This window comes from Coregonus clupeaformis, chromosome 4 (assembly GCF_020615455.1).
Source record: "Coregonus clupeaformis isolate EN_2021a chromosome 4, ASM2061545v1, whole genome shotgun sequence".
Classification (NCBI taxonomy): domain Eukaryota; kingdom Metazoa; phylum Chordata; class Actinopteri; order Salmoniformes; family Salmonidae; genus Coregonus; species Coregonus clupeaformis.
Window position 1 is genome coordinate 10628687 of NC_059195.1, and position 19639 is coordinate 10648325.

General features: G+C 45.2%; 1 protein-coding gene across 3 annotated transcripts in view; it reads left to right on the forward strand.

Annotated features, from left to right (window-relative positions):
* Nucleotides 1-19639, forward strand: part of LOC121551695 (formin-like protein 2) — a 109369-nt gene that overhangs the window by 48806 nt on the left and 40924 nt on the right. For all 3 annotated transcript variants that reach the window (XM_045210069.1, XM_045210072.1, XM_045210071.1), the window contains exons 2-6: nucleotides 1205-1288; nucleotides 6770-6850; nucleotides 12539-12615; nucleotides 15196-15279; nucleotides 16102-16251. In XM_045210069.1, coding sequence (XP_045066004.1) covers nucleotides 1205-1288; nucleotides 6770-6850; nucleotides 12539-12615; nucleotides 15196-15279; nucleotides 16102-16251 — 476 coding nt within the window. The remainder of the gene's footprint in view (nucleotides 1-1204; nucleotides 1289-6769; nucleotides 6851-12538; nucleotides 12616-15195; nucleotides 15280-16101; nucleotides 16252-19639) is intronic.

The window sequence follows — 19639 nt, forward strand, 5'->3', positions numbered from 1 at the left end:
GCGATAGTCATTTAGACAGGTTACCTTGGCGTTCTTGGGAAGAGGGACTACGGACTACATGTAGCAGGGACAATCTGCAATTCAAACAATAACAAAGCAAAGGGTATAATGAATTGAAAAGGCTTTTTTTATAGCAATCACAGATTCTCCCTTTAACCAACACATGGGCGTTGAATAGCAGGCCGCTAATACAACACATCACTGCCTTCTGCATGTCACTTTCAAATCCTCTTAAAAAAGCAGCTTTTTGTTTCCAGTTCCCAATTACCAAACAAAATGGAATAGAAAGTTGTATTTGTGGCTAAACCGTTTGGTTGGATGTTTACAGTTTGTTTTATTGTGTGGTTTCGCTACAATAAATCTAAGATTACATACTGTATATGTGAGACAAACCTATCTCATTGCAGAGGACCTATTTCAAGGCAGAAAGGAGTTTGGATTTCCTTAATGAGGATGCGTAGTAGCACTGGGGAGACTAGGCCTTATAATCAATACTCTCCCTGACAGACCCTCCCCTATCTTACTCTGTCAGTATGCCGCCGGTTGCATGCTTGTGTGGATCCAGAAGTGCAATCCCATAGAATGATGACACGCTTGCACACACACACAAAACACACAGACACACACACACTCTACACACGCATGGTGCTGTGCCTGGGGATCCCTGAGGGATTAAATGGTGCTGAGTGATTGTACTTGATGTTGCTTATTATGATGAAGGGAGGCTCGTCTCAGAGAGAGAGAGAGACATAGCTCCTAGCTCTACAGAATACAGACAGGGGTTATATTATACAGTAGTGCAATCCCATTAATGATGACACACTGACACACACACACACCCTGTATACAGACTACAGAAAGGGGTTAGATCATCATCCCCTAGCCACAGCCCCCAGAGTCAGACTCATTAGTTGACACTTCTCTCCTCGCCCTGCTACTCCTTAACCTCTATATGTCACAAGCCATCACAGCCTCTCTCACGAGGACAGAACAGTTATTAAGGCTGCAGCGCAAATGGCAACCTATTCCCCAAATAGTGGCCTACTTTTAACCACAGGGCTCTGATCAAAAGTAATGCACTATACCCGCTTTGTCTGTGTTGTCTTCTGACATTTTGGGTCGACGTTTCGTCATTGTGTACATGTTATTATTGGCATCTGTGTTAAAATGTCTTATTGTGACATTTTCTCTGATTCTCTTTCAGAATTCTATGAACCTTCCTCCAGACAAAGCGCGACTACTGCGGCAGTACGACAATGAGAAAAAGTGGGAGCTCATCTGTGATCAGGTGGGATGTTGCTTATTCACTGTCAATAACCTGTTCACAAACTCCTAGTTTGGGATCTAATATCCGGTGTGTCCGGTGACTCACAAGTCTAACCAATGAAGAGGGCACTCTGTGGCTGCATCCCATATTTACATTTAACATTTAAGTCATTTAGTAGACGCTCTTATCCAGAGCGACTTACAAATTGGTGCATTCAACTTAGGATATTTCCTATATAGTGCACTACTTTAGACCAGAGCCCAATGGAACCTGGTCAAAAGTAGTGCACTATAAACGGTATAGGGTGCCATTTGCGACGCAAGTGTTGTGTTCAGCAGACTGAGTGCTCGGCCCTTCTGCCAGTGTGTTTTCTGCTTAACTGAGCAGAGGGAAAAGAGGAGAGTGAGAGAGATACCACCAAGCACCCGCTCAGGCTAAGGATACCATTGATACGAAGCCACCCTGAACACAATGAAGCTGGAGTGTGGCAGTGGGAAGAATTAGCAATTTGCTGCCTGGTCAATTATTTTTTTTTCACGTTTTTGTATCTGACTGGAGTTAATGTTTCTGTCACTGTCGTACATCAAGTGATGTGTGAGGTGGTCTGGCATTTTGCAATGCCACCCTATTCCCAATTTAGTGCACTACTTTTGACCACGGCCCATAGGGTTCAATTAGTGGTGTAAAGATGACCTGATGGAATTCTGTCCTCGGAAAGTTTCAGTGTGAGATGTGAGACGCCGGGATCCAATATTTTCTTCACTGTTTGTGCAAACAAAGTTGGATCATATTTTCTAAAAATATACTTCTAGGTTTTCATGTTTGCCATCAAAATAACTAACCCATGTTAAAGCCTTGAATAATATGTTTTCCATGTCACATTATAGCTACACCAAATTTCTTTATGTATAATCATGGCAACTGCAATGTTCGTAGGGGTAACCAGAGAAACAAGGCTGATAAGTACATTAGCTTTTAACAATATTTATCCTGAAAATACATTCAGGGGGGTTGAAATATTACATTTTGGGGCGGGAATTATGAAGTTAGATCAAATATTAAAGATGCTCTCACAACGAAAACAACCATCAGAGACTGTATCACGTAATGATGCCTAATGAGCCTTACTCTGACCCTCAGTAGACCTCTCTCATCTACATCATGGCTTTGTCCCAAATGGCACCCTAGTGGCACAAAATAAAGAATAGGGCCCCTCAGGGGTGCGTGCTCAGTCCCCTCCTGTACTCCCTGTTCACCCATGACTGCATGGCCAGGCACGACTCCAACACCATCATTAAGTTTGCCAACGACACAACAGTGGTAGGCCTGATCACCGACAAAGATGAGACAGCCTATAGGGAGGAGGTCAGAGACCTGGCCGTGTGGTGCCAGGATAACAACCTCTCCCTCAACGTGACCAAGACAAAGGAGATGATTGTGGACTACAGGAAAAAAAAGAGGACTGAGCACGCCCCCATTCTCATCGACGGGGCTGTAGTGGAACAGGTTGAGACCTTCAAATTCCTTGGTGTCCACATCACCAACGAACTATCATGGTCCAAACACACCAAGACAGTCGTGAAGAGGGCACGACAAAGCCTATTCCCCCTCAGGAGACTGAAAAGATTTGGCATGGGTCCTCAGATCCTCAAAAAATTCTACAGCTGCACCATCGAGAGCATCCTGACTGGTTGCATCACCGCCTGGTATGGCAACTGCTTGGCCTCCAACCGCAAGGCACTACAGAGGGTAGTGCGTACGGCCTAGTACATCACTGGGGCCAAGCTTCCTGCCATCCAGGACCTCTATACCAGGCAGTGTCAGAGGAAGGCCCTCAAAATTGTCAAAGACTCCAGCCACCCTAGTCATAGACTGTTCTCTCTGCTACCGCACGGCAAGCGGTACCGGAGTGCCAAGTCTAGGTCCAAAAGACTTCTCAACAGCTTCTACCCCCAAGCCATAAGACTCCTGAACAGCTAATCATGGCTACCCGGACTATTTGCACTGCCCCCCCACCCCATCTTTTTACGCTGCTGCTACTCTGTTAATTATTTATGCATAGTCACTTTAACTCTACCCACATGTACATATTACTTCAACTACCTCAACTAGCCGGTGCCCCCGCACATTGACTCTGCACCGGTACCCCCTTGTATATATAGCCTCCCTACTGTTATTTTATTTTACTTCTGCTCTTTTTTTCTCAACACTTTTTTGTTGTTTTATTCTACTTTTTTATTCAAAATAAATGCACTGTTGGTTAAGGGCTGTAAGTAAGCATTTCACTGTAATGTCTGCACCTGTTGTATTCGGCGCATGTGGCCAATAAAATTTTATTTTATTTTATTTGGGACGCAGCGCAAATCAAGAAAAGAGCAGAAGTAAAATAAAATATGGCTTCTCTGTTTGTGGATGGAATGTTGATACAGCAATGTTTTTGGAAGTTGGGTCGTTTCACGAAAAGAGTACCTTTTGATCATTTAAGTAGACATTTTGCACAATGATATATTTTTTAAATAATGTTACATTAAGTGGAGTGCCCTTTAATATAGCAGAACACGTCAACCCTGTTACTCATTGATAGACAGGCTAGAAATGTTGTAAAACAATTTTTTTGCATTCAATTGCCCCTCTCTGTTGCACACAACAAGCTTCCATTCCTCCTGTCACAACGGGATATATGGCCGATTTGAGCTTAAATTGTCAACCCTGTTACGGTCAACCCTGTTACAGTCAACCCTGTTACTTTATTTGGAACTTAATAGGCACTTAGTATAGTATATTTTATTTATTTAACCTTTTTATGGGAAAACTTGTTTTTTATTAAGTTGAACATGTGCTTTGTATGACAGAATGTAAAAATGATGTGATGTAAAACACTACCCAAAAGGGACTCATTTCATGGAACGACCCAGTTATTCATGAAGCTTCATCATCAGCCTTTAGATTGGAAAAGCCCTTGAAGCAAAGTGTCTCTCGACTTGTTCCTCCTGCAACACAGAAGAGAGAAGTCTGCTTTCCCCATTCATAGAGGAGTTGTAACGATTTGATAGATCAGCTGCCTGACTCCCCAGTAAGGTACATGTTCAGTGATTCCTCTCTATCCCTTTGAACTGGGAGAGATTTCTCTCCTCTCCTTCCTGTCCTCTCATCCACACTGCAGTGCTGTTTCTGAGAATGGGGGAGAAGCGCTGCCTGGGATTTTAAAGATATTCTCCGGTACTTTTGTATACTTTTTAGCCAGTAGGTCTGAAAGTAGTGCTCACAAACCAAAAGTATTCCCCAAAAAGTGCGTACTACGTCACATATGTGCAGATATGTGCTCCACGTCATTGCTCTCTCTCTCTCTCTCTCTGCTGCGTCCAGTGAGCCATTGGGCCCGCCCTGCAACCTCATTGGATAATGCTGGGCAGGCCTCTTTCTAGCTGTCACTCAAATGCAAGGGGCTGAAGCTCATTGGCTAGAACTCTAATTGCTAGGGGACTGGCCCACGTGGGCGGAAATGTAGAGAAAATTACATGGCACAGCTTCAAGAAAACAGTTGCTTTCACACTTGGGATTTCGAGGCTAATTGAGGTAAGACAGTAATTCTGCTCATAGATTATGCATGAATGAACTACTCATTGACACATCTAGCCCAAAGCGGAAGGTTTAAAAAATACTTTCTTAGTCGCCAAAGTACCGGAGCATGTCTTTAACTTGGGGCTTTACATGGCTGCTCGGTTCTAATTACCAGGAATTCATTCCTCCTCTTTATCTGGCGGCTATACCAAGCTCCTCTCTCCCTTCACACACAGGATATTACATAAGCCCCTGGCACTGCACCCTTTAACCACTAACCTCCCAGTCTCTCACTTCCTACTCTCCCAGCTCCCTTAACCCCTACCTTCCCAGTTTCCCCCTCCCCTGTCTTACTCAGCCCCCATTCTGCAGGTGCAGAGGAGAGGAGGAGTGATTCTACTACAGCCCAGATGGAATCCAGACCACTACCCTCCTCTATCCTCTGACTACTTTTATGGCTGTCATAGACCATGCAGGAACTATTTTATATGTGCCCCTATAAATCTCATATACTTTCTCTACACTATAGGCCCGCCACATATATTCCCCTGTCCTTGTATTAGCAACATAGGCAGCCTGTCACCAACAATGGTTTCCATGTGTGCCACCCAAATTGCACCCTATTCCCTATATAGTGCACTACTTTTGACCCGAGCCCTATGGGTGACCCTATGGGCCCTGGTCAAAAGTAGTGCAGTATAAAGGGAATAGGGTGCCATTTGGGACTGAGAGGCAGCAGCACTCACACATGCATTGATGTAACGGTGAGGCCATCGCCATCATCACATAGCCAGCAATAGGATGATCAAACCGCTCACCCAGAAAATAAAAACAACTCTCAGTCTGCATCCCTGCATGTCTGACCCGCGTTGCCGAGCGACATGTAGTGAGCTCTGGAGCACTGTGGGGGGAATGCAAAAAACTGCCTACTTCCAGCCACAGCCAGTCAGTCAGTGCAGCCGGGGTAGCCAGTCTGCCTCCTGAGCTCTTAGTAGGCACAGATGCCCCACCGCAGTGCATAAATACTGCATAGACACAAAGCTATTATGTGGGAACAGGAGCTGTGTATACTAGTTAATCACCCTTCTGGACTGGCCACTTCTCTGTTTTCGTCCCGAATGGCACCCTATTCCATATATAGTGCATTACTTTTGACCAGAGTCCAACAGACTACCTCTGTTAGGGTGGTAGCTAACAGCATGCTGAGGCATACTGGTCACGTCCACTTCAGTGTGAGTGGAGAGTCAATCAGACATAGGGCCTGTCCCAAATGACACCCTATTCCCTATATAGTGCACTTCCTGGGGAATGTAGTGCACTATATAGGGAATAGGGTGCGGTTTGGTACTCAGACTCATTCAAACAGACTGCTTCCCAGCTCTCCAGCCTCTCACAACACAACCAAGCCCTATGATTTACATTGACTGGATGGATGATGGTGATTCATGATGGGGATTTTGCTAGATTCGATAATATATAGAGGGGTGTCCGTGTCAAGATCAGCTGTTATTGTAGTCAGTCTCCACCACATTCCAAAAATATAATTCCACCACCAGCTGGTTTCACATTGAGGCAAGAGAATCAAAACGAGTCAATAATATTGGGGTCCCTGTGAGTGATGATCTTATGCCTTTGATTCGAGTGCCGATATAAAACAACAACTGTGATGTTTCTTAGCCCGCAGGCTTGAGCAAAGTAGCTCATATCTGATGCTAAACACAATTGTCCATACACCAATATACATTTTGGGTAATGTTGTCCCTTTTAACCCTTCACAGTTAGCTGAGTAACTACATAATGAGAGCGAAAGTATTCTAATGTGTCTGTCCTCCTCTCTCTCTCTCTCTCTCTCTCTCTCTCTCTCTCTCTCTCTCTCTCTCTCTCTCTCTCTTCTCTCTCTCTTTCTCTCTTTCTCCATCTGTCTGTCTCTCCCTCTCACAGGAACGATTCCAAGTGAAGAACCCACCTCACACATACATCCAGAAGCTGAGGGGCTATCTGGACCCGGCCGTCACCAGGAAGGTGAGTGAGAGAGAGAGAGAGAATGAGAGAGAGAGAGAGAGAGAGAGAGAGAGTGTTGATTGTTCCCAACCAACTGTTCCACTGCCTCAGCCTCTTTCTTCCCCTTTAAACCAGCCCCACACCACCAGGATATCCCACCGTCCCTATGGCTGTGGAAAGAAGGTCCAGTGGCCCCGAGAAGTAGTGGGCCCTTGGAGTTAAAGGGACATTGCACTTTCAAATCAGTAATGTCAAGATGAAACCACAACCCACAACATCGGTTGTGTAGGTCCAGCTACTGTATGTCTCCACCCCAAATGAATGGAACATCATCATGGGATGTAGGCATATAGGTTTAATTTTGAAATGTCCCTTTAACATGGCCTTGCAGAGCCTAACCATAGTTTAAAGGACTGTTATGATATTATCCCCACAATGTGCTGGTGGTAGCATTATGGGAGTGAAGCAGCCAGGACTGGCTAAGGCTGACTCTTTGGCTACAGAATGGTTTTCTAAAGTAAAGTGTCAGCCAACCTTCAGGCCTTGCCAATAGGCAGAGTTTTGGCTCGCTGAGAGAGATCGTGCCGCTGTGAGAAGGGATGCGTCCATAATGGCACGCTATTCCCTTTATAGTGCACTACTTTTGTCCAGGGCCCATATGGTATAAAGGGAATAGGGTGCTATTTGGGTCGCAGACACAGAGTTGTCGCTCTTTGTGATAAAAACAAATTAACTGAATGACTCTGCCAGAATAACAGCAAATTGCTCCAGATAATTTAATTACGCTGCCTGACTGGAATTAAAGTTTCAGAGACACATTATACGCTACGGCAGCGTGAAGAGAGCGAGAGTTCAGATCTGTATCTGCCGATGGATGTGACGTCTGCTACGCAAGTAGAATGTCTGTCTATGCCATCATCTTCCCTGCTTAGCTGAGTTAGGCTAATGTTGAATTATTTCGAACATTCATTTTTCATAGTGTTGAAGTTTGTCCCTTGTCTCGTCCCCTGATAGAAAAAGCAAAGGGAATATGTCATGTATCGCGACACATCTTGTATTTTGGCACTCCTGCATCCCTAGCTGCATTATCGATGTCCCTTCTATGTTTTGGTGTACGTCTCCGTCAGAGCATCGCCATTGTCTAAGTCTATCCCAGATGGCACCCTAATCCCTTTCTAGTGCACTACTTTTAACCAGATCCCTATGGGGGTGCCATTTGGGACGCATACTTAGTACACTCTTTTAATGATACCGAACATGATTAAAGATTAGCGTTTCTCTCTGGAGACAGAGATAAAGGAGAAGAAGAATGATGAAGAACAAAATTGGCAAGGAGAAGAGAGGAATAGAGAAGAATATAAAGAGGGAGGATGGTGGATGAGAAGTGCTCATATTGTAGTCAGATGTAAGACTATGAGGAGGAGTGTACTATGGTATGGGGCAGGTTTGATCTGCATCCCAAATGACACCCTATATACAGTGAGGGAAAAAAGTAGTTGATCCCCTGCGGATTTTGTACGTTTGCCCACTGACAAAGAAATGATCAGTCTATAATTTTAATAGTAGGTTTATTTGAACAGTGAGAGACAGAATAACAACAACAAAATCCAGAAAAACACATGTCAAAAATGTTATAAATTGATTTGCATTTTAATGAGGGAAATAAGTGTTTGACCCCTCTGCAAAACATGACTTAGTACTTGGTGGCAAAACCCTTGTTGGCAATCACAGAGGTCAGACGTTTCTTGTAGTTGGCCACCAGGTTTGCACACATCTCAGGAGGGATTTTGTCCCACTCCTCTTTGCAGATCTTCTCCAAGTCATAAAGGTTTCATGGCTGATGTTTGGCAACTCAAACCTTCAGCTCCCTCCACAGATTTTCTATGGGATTAAGGTCTGGAGACTGGCTAGGCCACTCCAGGACCTTAATGTGCTCCTTCTTGAGCCACTCCTTTGTTGCCTTGGCCGTGTGTTTTTGTTCATTGTCCTGCTGGAATACCCATCCACGACCCATTTTCAATGCCCTGGCTGAGGGAAGGAGGTTCTAACCCAAGATTTGACGGTACATGGCCCCGTCCATCGTCCCTTTGATGCGGTGAAGTTGTCCTGTCCCCTTAGCAGAAAAACACCCCCAAAGCATAATGTTTACACCTCCATGTTTAACGGTGGGGATGGTGTTCTTGGGGTCATAGGCAGCATTCCTCCTCCTCCAAACACGGCAAGTTGAGTTGATGCCAAATAGCTCCATTTTGGTCTCATCTGACCACAACACTTTCACCCAGTTCTCCTCTGAATCATTCAGATGTTCATTGGCAAACTTCAGACGGGCATGTATATGTGCTTTCTTGAGCAGGGGGGACCTTGCGGGCGCTGCAGGATTTCAGTCCTTCACGGCGTAGTGTGTTACCAATTGTTTTCTTGGTGACTATGGTCCCAGCTGCCTTGAGATAATTGACAAGATCCTCCCGTGTAGTTCTGGGCTGATTCCTCACCGTTCTCATGATCATTGCAACTCCATGAGGTGAGATCTTGCATGGAGCCCCAGGCCGAGGGAGACTGACAGTTCTTTTGTGTTTCTTCCATTTGCGAATAATCACACCAACTGTTGTCACCTTCTCACCAAGCTGCTTGGCGATGGTCTTGTAGCCCATTCCAGCCTTGTATAGTTCTACAATCTTGTCCCTGACATCCTTGGAGAGCTCTTTGGTCTTGGCCATGGTGGAGAGTTTGGAATCTGATTGATTGATTGCTTCTGTGGACAGGTGTCTTTTATAAAGGTAACAAACTGAGATTAGGAGCACTCCCTTTAAGAGTGTGCTCCTAATCTCAGCTCGTTACCTGTATAAAAGACACCTGGGAGCCAGAAATCTTTCTGATTGAGAGGGGGTCAAATACTTATTTCCCTCATTAAAATGCAAATCAATTTATAACATTTTTGACATGCGTTTTTCTGGATTTTTTGTTGTTGTTATTCTGTCTCTCACTGTTCAAATAAACCTACCATTCAAATTATAAACTGATAATTTCTTTGTCAGTGGGCAAACGTACAAAATCAGCAGGGGATCAAATACGTTTTTCCCTCACTGTATTACATTACTTTTGACCAGAGCCTAGTCAAAAGTAGTGCACCATATAGGGATTAGGGTGCCATTTGAAACACAGCCTTAGTGTATGGGAGGATGGCTCCCAGATGATGGAAGTGACTGGTCCAGGTTCTCTCTCTCTCTTTCTGTCAGGGTGTAAACACTTAGCACTGCAATGGCTGAAGGAAGGATTTATTATACACTGACTGCATCCCAAATGGCACCCTATTCCCTATAGTGCATTACTTATGGGCCATGGAGAGACCTATAGGGCTCTGGTCAAAAGTAGTGCACTATATAGGGGATAGGGTGCCATTTGGGACACATTCACTGACTCCAGGGCCTGCATATGTTAGCCATCGCTCTCTTTGTTTGTCTAACAGCACTGACCCAAGTATGGTCTTCCTCTATCTTTATTGAAAACGTCTGTCACAATCGGGCCTTAAGCGAGAGGCACCAGCGCTTTATTAAAACAGGTCTAAGCTGCTCTCAGATGAGTGGGTTGGAGGAAAGACTTCCCTGGCCTCCCGTGTTTATTTTCACATCGAAACGTAGGCCTATATGGGCCGTTTAGCACATGCCGTGGTAGAGAAGGACCATGAGAAACTTCTCCAATATTCCTAAGTCTGCTCCCTCTAACGTAGGGCTTATACCATGTTCCAACAATAGTTCTCAGCCTGCACCAGGGGAGAGTGGGAAAGAGAGAGGGGGAAAGTGAGAGAGTTAGGGGGAAAGTGAGAGAGAGTGGGAAAGTGAGTGAGAGAGGGGGGGGGGGAGTGAGAGAGAGAGAGAGAGGGGGGGGGTGAAATAGAGAGAGAGAGTCAGGGGAAATAGAGAGAGAGACGGGGAAAGAGAGAGGCAAGAGAGAGAGTTATGGTTTTACATTCCTGCTCAGCCCCCTTTTCTTCAGACTCAAACAATTGCCACTTTGTGTCTCTGTGGAGAGCCGGAGTTGGAGGTCATTGCCTCCACTTTACATATGCAGGCCCAGTGCATTCCTCTGGGCAGCTCTCAGCCAATAGACAGCCAAGGAGGAAGATTTCCATTCCAAAAAGTCCCCAAGAATGTATCAGCCTTTGATTTGTTTCCAGGATGACCCCTCCGGAGCGCGCACTGCTCCCCACTCATCAGAGCTCCCCACTCTCTACCTCTTTCTCTCTCTTTGCTATCTCTCTCTTTCCCCCTGTTTTCCCTGCTCTATTGCTCTCTCTTCTTACCCCCGCTCTCTTTCCCTGCTTTATTTATCTCTCCCTGCTTTCTCTCCTCTGTTTCACTCTGCTCTCTCTCTCCCTCTCCTCTATATCCCCCTATTCTCTGTCCTCTCTCCTCTCTTTTCCTCTCTCCCCTGCTCTCTCTGGATCTGCGCTGCAGCTGGTAGTACTTAGTGAGGAGTGGGGTGTTTGTGTATGTGTGTACGTGACTGTGTGTGGGGGTGGGGGGGGGTCAGGGAGTCTGCGCAGTACCCCTCGCACTTGCTCTGCTTTCCACACAAACACACAAAGGGGCTCCTCCCTAATAAAAACACTCTGTTTCTCATCTCCACATGTGCCAAACACACACACCACCGGCCCCCAGCCCAGTATTACGGGCCCAGAGAAGCCCTGGCAATGGGAACGTCCCTGTACTTCTCTCTCTCTCGCTCTCTCTCTCTCCCTTTCTCTCTCTATCTCTGTGTTTCTAACACTGAGTCTAGCTCTGTTTGTTTCCTCCCTGATAGATACAGAGTGCATCCCAAATTGCACTCTATTCCCTACACTATGCACTATGGACACAGCATGGAAAGGGAAGGAAAGGCCCCAGCCAAACTGGGTGGATATGGATACTGGGAGCCTCTGTCTCTGTCATTGGTGATGCAATGATTTCACTCTCTGTCATCAGGGAGATTGTTTTCTTCCTCTGAACTAGGAGTGATCAACATTGGTTCTTCTGGGCGTTGATTACGAATGCTGCTAGCGAGCCCCGTCGCTCACGCTTTCGTGCTTTTTGTATTCCTCCTCCTCCTCACAGCTGTTGCGCAACAGGCTGCAGGGCTTTTGTTTGGAGTCGAGCGAGAGAGAGAGAAAGAGAGAGAGAAAGAGAGAGAGAGAGGGGCCCCTCCTCAAAAACACTTGTGTCACGTTGTGTATTCACATGCAGGTCATGTCAAACACTTCAGTCCCCCGAGCATTTTCTCCTGGCGGTAAAACCACGGTAACAGCACACAGGACTAGAATGGATCTATGGTCGATGTGTGTAAAGGGCCCGGCAGCTCAAACACAAGCCAGGACCAATTTAATGAGTTGATTATAGCTGCATCCCAAATGGCACCTTATTCCCTATATAGTGCCTACTTTTGACCAGGGCCCATAAAAAAGTAGCGTACTATATAGGGAATAGGGTGTCATTTGGGATGCAGCAGATTATATCGTACCATAAGGAGGAACTGCCTTTTCCGGAAAACCAGGGAATGTATTGAAAGTTCCCAGAATTTTGCAACCCTATTCAAGACAAGAAAGCACACACATTTTCTTCAGGACATTTCCTTTTCAGAATGGCAGCGGTGGGGTCTGTTGTATGATTTAGGATTTATAACCCACCAGATCAGAGTGATGAAATGTTAATAATAATTCCCTTTTTTTGCCCCCAGAAATTCAGACGGAGAGTGCAGGAGTCCACCCAAGTCCTGAGAGAACTGGAAATTTCATTAAGGACAAATCACATAGGGTGGGTAGTAATTGATATGTGTGTGAATGTGAAAGTCTTGCTTCCCAAATGGCACCCTATTCCCTATGGGCCTGTTGAAACGTAGTGCACTATAAAGGGAATGCCATTTGGGACGCATCCCAGGTCAGCTGTGGTCCCAGGGAGTAATGAAGCCAGGATGCATGCTGGGAGCTATAGGCAGGATAAGGGACTACAACAGGATAAGGGACAGCAGGAAGCAGTGGGGCTGATGGGACTGGGGCAAGGTCACTGGTGACACGGCAGGCACCACTGACAGACAGCTGTGAGGGACAGGAAGACATAGGTTGCGTCCCAAATGCCACCCTATTCCCTACCTGGGCCCTGGTCAAAAGTAGTGCACTACAGAGAGAATAGGGTGCCATTTGGGATGCTGCCACAGAAAGGAGACCAGACAGCCACAGTCCTGTACCATGACAACACATCACACAGACGGTGTAGGCCGTCATTGTAAATAAGAATTTGTTCTTAACTGACTTGCCTAGTTATTTTTTTGTACCTTTATTTAACTAGGCAAGTCAGTTAAGAACAAATTCTTATTTACAATGACGGCCTACACCAGCCAAACCCGGACGACGCTGGGCCAATTGTGCGCCGCCATATGGGACTCCCAATCACGGCCGGTTGTGATACAGCCTGGAATCAAACCAGGGGGTCTGTAGTGACGCCTCAAGCACTGAGATGCAGTGTCTTAGACCACTGCGCCACTCGGGAGCCCATTTTAGTTAAATAAAGGTAAAATAAAAATCAATAAAAAAAGACTCCAGCTAGCCAGGCACTATAACACAACAACAGTCACAGGATCTCAGGGTCCCAACAACACCAACACACTCACACTCTCTCTCTCTCTCTCTCTCTCTCTCTCTCCTTCACTCACTCTCACTCACTCACTCACTCACACACACACACACACACACACACACATTGAACCACAAAACTGAGTCACGGTGGAGGAGGTCTGTCTCCCAAAACAAAGCCAGGAGGGGAGGCATTGTTTACGTGGATTATCTTGTGCCTTGTTTTAGTGACCTTATGTCGCTAAACTAGATTACATTAATAATCTACCTAATCTAGATAAGATAATGAAGCCTTATCTTTTCCCAGAGAGAGATGGAGGGAGGGGGAGAGAGAGGAGAGGGGAGGGAGGGAGGGAGGGTGGCGGTTATAAAGAGGGGGAGGGCAGAAACCAGAAGAAAACAGTGTGATGACCAGTAGGCAACATTACAATCAGTCCTTTTTCAGAGGAGAAGACACATCTTGCATCTACAGATAGTGGAGATACCCTTTTCTCAGTAGCACTGAGTACAACACTGCCTTTCAATTGCTTTCACCTCGTTCAATTGTTGACAAGATACATTGTCATATTTTACATCAAACTGTTGTTGTTGTCGTGTGGTCATGATTACCGTGTGCCTGTTTAAGGTCAGGTCACACCTCCACACCTTAGATATGTCCCAAATGGCACCATATTCCCTTTATAATACACTACTATAAAGGGCCCCATGCCCTTAAAAGGAACCATTTTTATTAGCAACACAAGTCAGAATGTAGCCACACCATAGTCAGACTGAGAGGTCCAGTTCATTAGGGCGCAATTCTGCCCTCCATGTTTCAATCCATTTTCGTCCCTTTAGTGCCTAATGAATGCAACCCTGCCCTCCGACGAGCATGTCCCTTGTTAGTGATCATCACAGTACTTCTAAAGGCTTGGCTGTGTGTCATTCTGTTTATCCGACGCAAATTCTCTGTAATCACGGTGCAATCCCAGCCCGTTAAAGTAATTGGCCCCGACGCTGGTGGATCGCTAATAAAGAAAGATACTCTGTGAGTGAGTCCCTTGCTCATAAATATGGAAAGGAGAGAGAGGGAGAGAGAGAGAGGGGAGTGACTGTCATTAGTCAAACATGCTGTATTGTCTCTCAAAAAGACGGCTCTGCTTTCCCTCACTGTCAAGTGCAAATGAAAGCGCCAGCATGCTGAATAGGTGGCCCACTTTTGCACTGGTGTCGGTGAGAAAGCTAGAAATTGTATTTTGATCAGCGTCAAGGCCCTCCCTGGTAGGGAGGAGAGGGGAGCTGCCTGCCTGTGTGTGTGTGTGCCTGTGTGTGTGTGTGTGTGCGTGCGTGCGTGTTGCCGTATTCCAGGGTACCACCAAGGCTTTGAAGTCCCCAACCGGCTCATTACTATTCCTCCCAGTGACTGATGGGAAGAGAGTGAGAGAAATGTCTGGGAAATCTAAAATCTCTCTCACTCTCTCCTACTAACTCTCTCTCTGGCTCTCTTACCCTTTCTCTCTCTCTCTCTCTCTCTCGCTCTCGCTCTCTCTCTCTCTCTGTTACCCCCCTCTCTCTATGCCAGGACTTATTTCAAGTGTTTTATTATAGCTAGATCATGTTTCAAACCCTTATCACTTGACATGTATCTCAATTATAAAATGGCTGAATCCCAGACAATTCTATGTGTCTAATGTTTGTGATGTGTCTCTCACTGTGGACCTACATACTGTCTGTGTGAGCCTAATATTGTTATTGGACTAACACTGTGTGTTATTTCTCATTCTAGGTGGGTGCGAGAATTCCTAAACGAAGAAAACAAAGGTCTGGATGTACTGGTGGAATATCTTTCTTTTGCACAGTACGCTGTCACGTAAGTCACTCTGGCTCTTTTCACTCTATAGATGCCCTCGTATAACGCAGGCCAGACAATGAGCACAATGGCCCTTTTCTGCCTAATCAGTGATGCATCTCCTCGACACTGCTGCTACTACTGCCTCGTTCTCAGAAACACTGAGTCACGGATCGAATGTGGTGACCGAACGGCTCCCGAGACACTGGACACATCCCAAATGGCACCCTATTCACTATATAGTGCACTACTTTTGACCAGAGCCCTGTGGGACTCCCTACATGCCCTGGTAAAAAGTAGTGCACTACATAGGATATAGGGTTGCCATTTGGGACATAGACATTTGCTCTGTTTGGCATATAGATTATATTCATAGATGGCGTGATCACAAGGTTTCCATTCAGAGCCAATGGCATTTTTTACGTGGCAGTTACATTTTAAATGTACTTTTAGACCCTATGTTATTAGTCTGTCCAACGCGTATCAAATGGTTACCCCATCAATGAGTGTTTACCTTGATTCGCTTGGTACAAGTTAGTCCCCTGCCTTTCCATTAGAAAATAGCCACATATATTCCATATGTTTCACTTAAGCAGAATTTTTATACACTTCTACCTACTTTGATAGTGTGTTAAACAGACTAGGGTTGTGCCCCAAATGGCACTCTATCCCCTAAATAGTTCACTACTTTTACTACCTATTGGCCCTGGTCGAAACTAGTACACTATAAAGTGAATAAGTTGCCATTAGGGACACAGCCATTGTTGGACTGTGATCAGAGAGTACTGTGATGTATTAGGATATCTAAGTCTCCTGTCCTTTCCTGTGTGTTCCCCTCTCCAGGTTTGATGGCGACAGCGTGGAGAACAACCCGGAGAACTCGGTGGACAAGCCCTGGAGCAGATCCATAGAGGACCTGCATGGGGGGAGTAACCTCCCGTCCCCCATCAACGGGAACAGCATCTCCCGCGCCGGGCGACACTCCACGCTACGGTAAACCACATACCTCAACACCATACCTAGGCTTGAAAAATGTAGGTAATCTTTTTACAAATTCCCAGATTTTCCAGAAATCCCAGTTTGAAGTTTCCTAGAATCAACAGGGGAATAAGCATGAAATCCGGAATCCTCCAACCATGATTTCTGGAAAACCTGGGAATGTGGGGAAAGTTACTGGACTCTAACCATACATTACAGGCTAGAGGCTACTATAAGGCTACACCACAATGATAATGTAGTCATAAATCTGTATTTAAAACATGATATGTTTGTTGAATCTATAAGAAATGGTTTGAAAAGTCATGATTGTGGTTCACTTAGTCTGGATTGTTATAGTTCCCAAATTTGATGCTATGGGTTCATTCACGTGTTTGTATTTGATGGTTCTGAAAGCGCACACATTTCATGTGATGTCTGAAAAGGCTGTTTTTTGTTGTGGTCATGAGGCCCTAAAGGCTTTAAATGGCTTAAGACACGTTTAAGTGTGGCACGGATTGGCAGGATAGAAGATGTTATCTTTGGATATGTCCCAAATGGCACCCTATTCCCTATATAGTGCTTTTGACCAGAGCCCTATGGGCCCTGGTCAAAAAAAGTGCACTACATAGGGAATAGGGTGCCATTTGGGACGGCCGTCTGACTCATAATTATCCCACTGGCTGGCTGTTATGGAATATGATATCTCTACCGCACATCGCTGACAATGGGGTTTTCGTAGCTACTGAACAAGCCGGAAATCCCCCTTTTTCTAACACTATCTTTTCCACAGGAATTTTACAAATATGATATGTTATGTGATGAATATGATACGAATGATACATATTTTTTATAATTGGGCCAACATTGAGCATTGAACATTGAAATTCTCATCCTGTTTACCTTAAACCAGGGTCATCTAGTTATGCCTATTTCTGACTCTGTGTGTTAATCCCCGCTTTCGTTTCAATGATGTGCCAGTGTGTAATTCCCATTGATTTCTCACAGACGGCTAATCCTTTTGTCTGACTGTCAGTAACTCACAGGTTTTACAAGAACCGTTGCACAAAGGAAACCATTGACAACATAACATGTAGCACATGTCATCTCAATCCCAACCAGAGGTGGCTGGTGGGATGAGCTATAGGAGAGACGGGCTCATTGTAATGGCTGGAATGGAATCAATGGAACGGTATCAAACACATCAAACATATGGAAACCACATGTTTGACATCATTCCATTTATTCCATTCCAGTCATTACAATGAGCCCAACCTCCTATAGTTCCTCCCACCAGCCTCCACTGATCCCAACATTATCCTAACTCACATATAGTGGATTAAGCTACATTCATTTTCAATTAATCTCAACTCACTACACATGAGCTTCTTCTGTTAGGCTAGTGGCTGCGTCCCAAATGGCACCCTATTCCCTATATAGTGCAAAACCTTGACCAGAGCCCTGGTCAAACGTAACACAGTTAATAGGGTGCCATTTGGGATGCATCCAGTGTGTCGGTGTGCTGGCACGTATGTACAAGGGGCTGTGGGGCTACAGTGTTAATACTCATGTCTAGCAGAGTTGAGATCAGATGGAAGATCCTATAGGAGACTGAGGCTATGGGTGCGTCCCTATTGTCTATATAGTGCTATACTTCTGTAGTAGTGCACTAGGGTGCCATTTAAGATGCACCATACAGTGCATTCGGAAATAATTCAGACCCCTTCCCTTTTTCCACATTTTGTTACGTTACAGCCTTATTCTAAAATCGATTAAATTATATTTTTTCCTCATCAATCTACACACAATATCCCATGATGACAAAGTCAAAACAAGTTTGTAGAAATTTTTGCAAATGTATTAAAACTAAAAAACAGATAAGTATTAAACAGATAAACATAAGTATTCAGACCCTTTGCTATGAGACTCGAAATTTAGCTCAGGTGCATCCTGTTTCCATTGATCATCCTTGATGTTTCTACAACTTGATTGGAGTCCACCTGTGGTAAATTCAATTGATTGGACATGATTTGGAAAGGCACACACCTGTCTATATAAGGTCCCACAGTTGACAGTGCATGTCAGAGCAAAAACCAAGCCATGAGGTCGAAGGAATTGTCCATAGAGCTCAGATACAGGATTGTGTCGAGGCACAGATCTGGAGAAGGGTACCAAAACATTTCTGCAGCATTGAAGGTCCCCAAGAACACAGTGGCCTCCATCATTCTTAAATGGAAGATGTTTGGACCACCAAGACTCTTCCTAGAGCTGGCCACCTAGCCGAAATGAGCAATTGGGGGAGAAGGGCCTTGGTCAGGGAGGTGACCAAGAACCCGATGGTCACTCTGACAGAGCTCCAGAGTTCCTCTGTGGAGATGGGAGAACCTTCCAGATGGACAACCATCTCTGCAGCACTTGATGGTAGAGTGGCCAAACGGAAACCACTCCTCAGTAAAAGGCACATGACAGCCTGCTCGGAGTTTGCCAAAAGGCACCTAAAGGACTCAGAACATGAGAAACAAGATTCTCTGGTCTGATGAAACCAAGATTGAACTCCTTGGCCTGAATGCCAAGCGTCACGTCTGGTAGTGGCAGCATCATGCTGTGGGGATGTTTTTCAGTGTCAAGGCTGGGAGACTAGTCAGGATCAAGGGAAAGATGAACGGAGCAAAGTACAGAGAGATCCTTGATGAAAACCTGTTCCAGAGCGCTCAGGACCTCAGACTGGGGCGAAGGTTCACCTTCCAACAGGACAACGACCCTAAGTACACAGCCAAGACAACGCAGGAGTGGCTTCGGGACAAGTCTCTGAATGTCCTTGAGTGGCCCAGCCAGAGCCCGGACTTGAACCTGATCGAACATCTCTGGAGAGACCTGAAAATATCTGTGCAGCGACGCTCCCCATCCAACCTGACAGAGCTTGAGAGGATCTGCAGAGAAGAATGGGAGAAACTCCCCAAATACAGGTGTGCCAAGCTTGTAGCATCAATCCCAAGAAGAATCGAGGCTGTGATCGCTGCCAAACGTGCTTCAATAAAGAACTGAGTAAATGTCTGAATACTTATGTAAATGTTATATGATGTAAATGTTATATGTTCTTATACATTCGCAAAAAATTCTAAAAACCTGTTTTTGCTTTTTCATTATGGGGTATTGTGTGTAGATTGATGAGGGGAAAAAACAATTTAATCCATTTTAGAATAAGGCTGTAACGTAACAAAATGTTGAAAAAGTCAAGGGGTCTGAATACCTTCAGAATTCACTGTATGTGAATGTGAGCTGTATGAAGGTGACAGTGACAGCTGTGATGTTGACTGGTGTTCTGTCCTGGCCTTCGTCCTCTAGTCTGCTACTCTGTGCTCCACTCTTCAGCAGCAGCAGGCAGGTCTACTTACGCTGTCGCTCA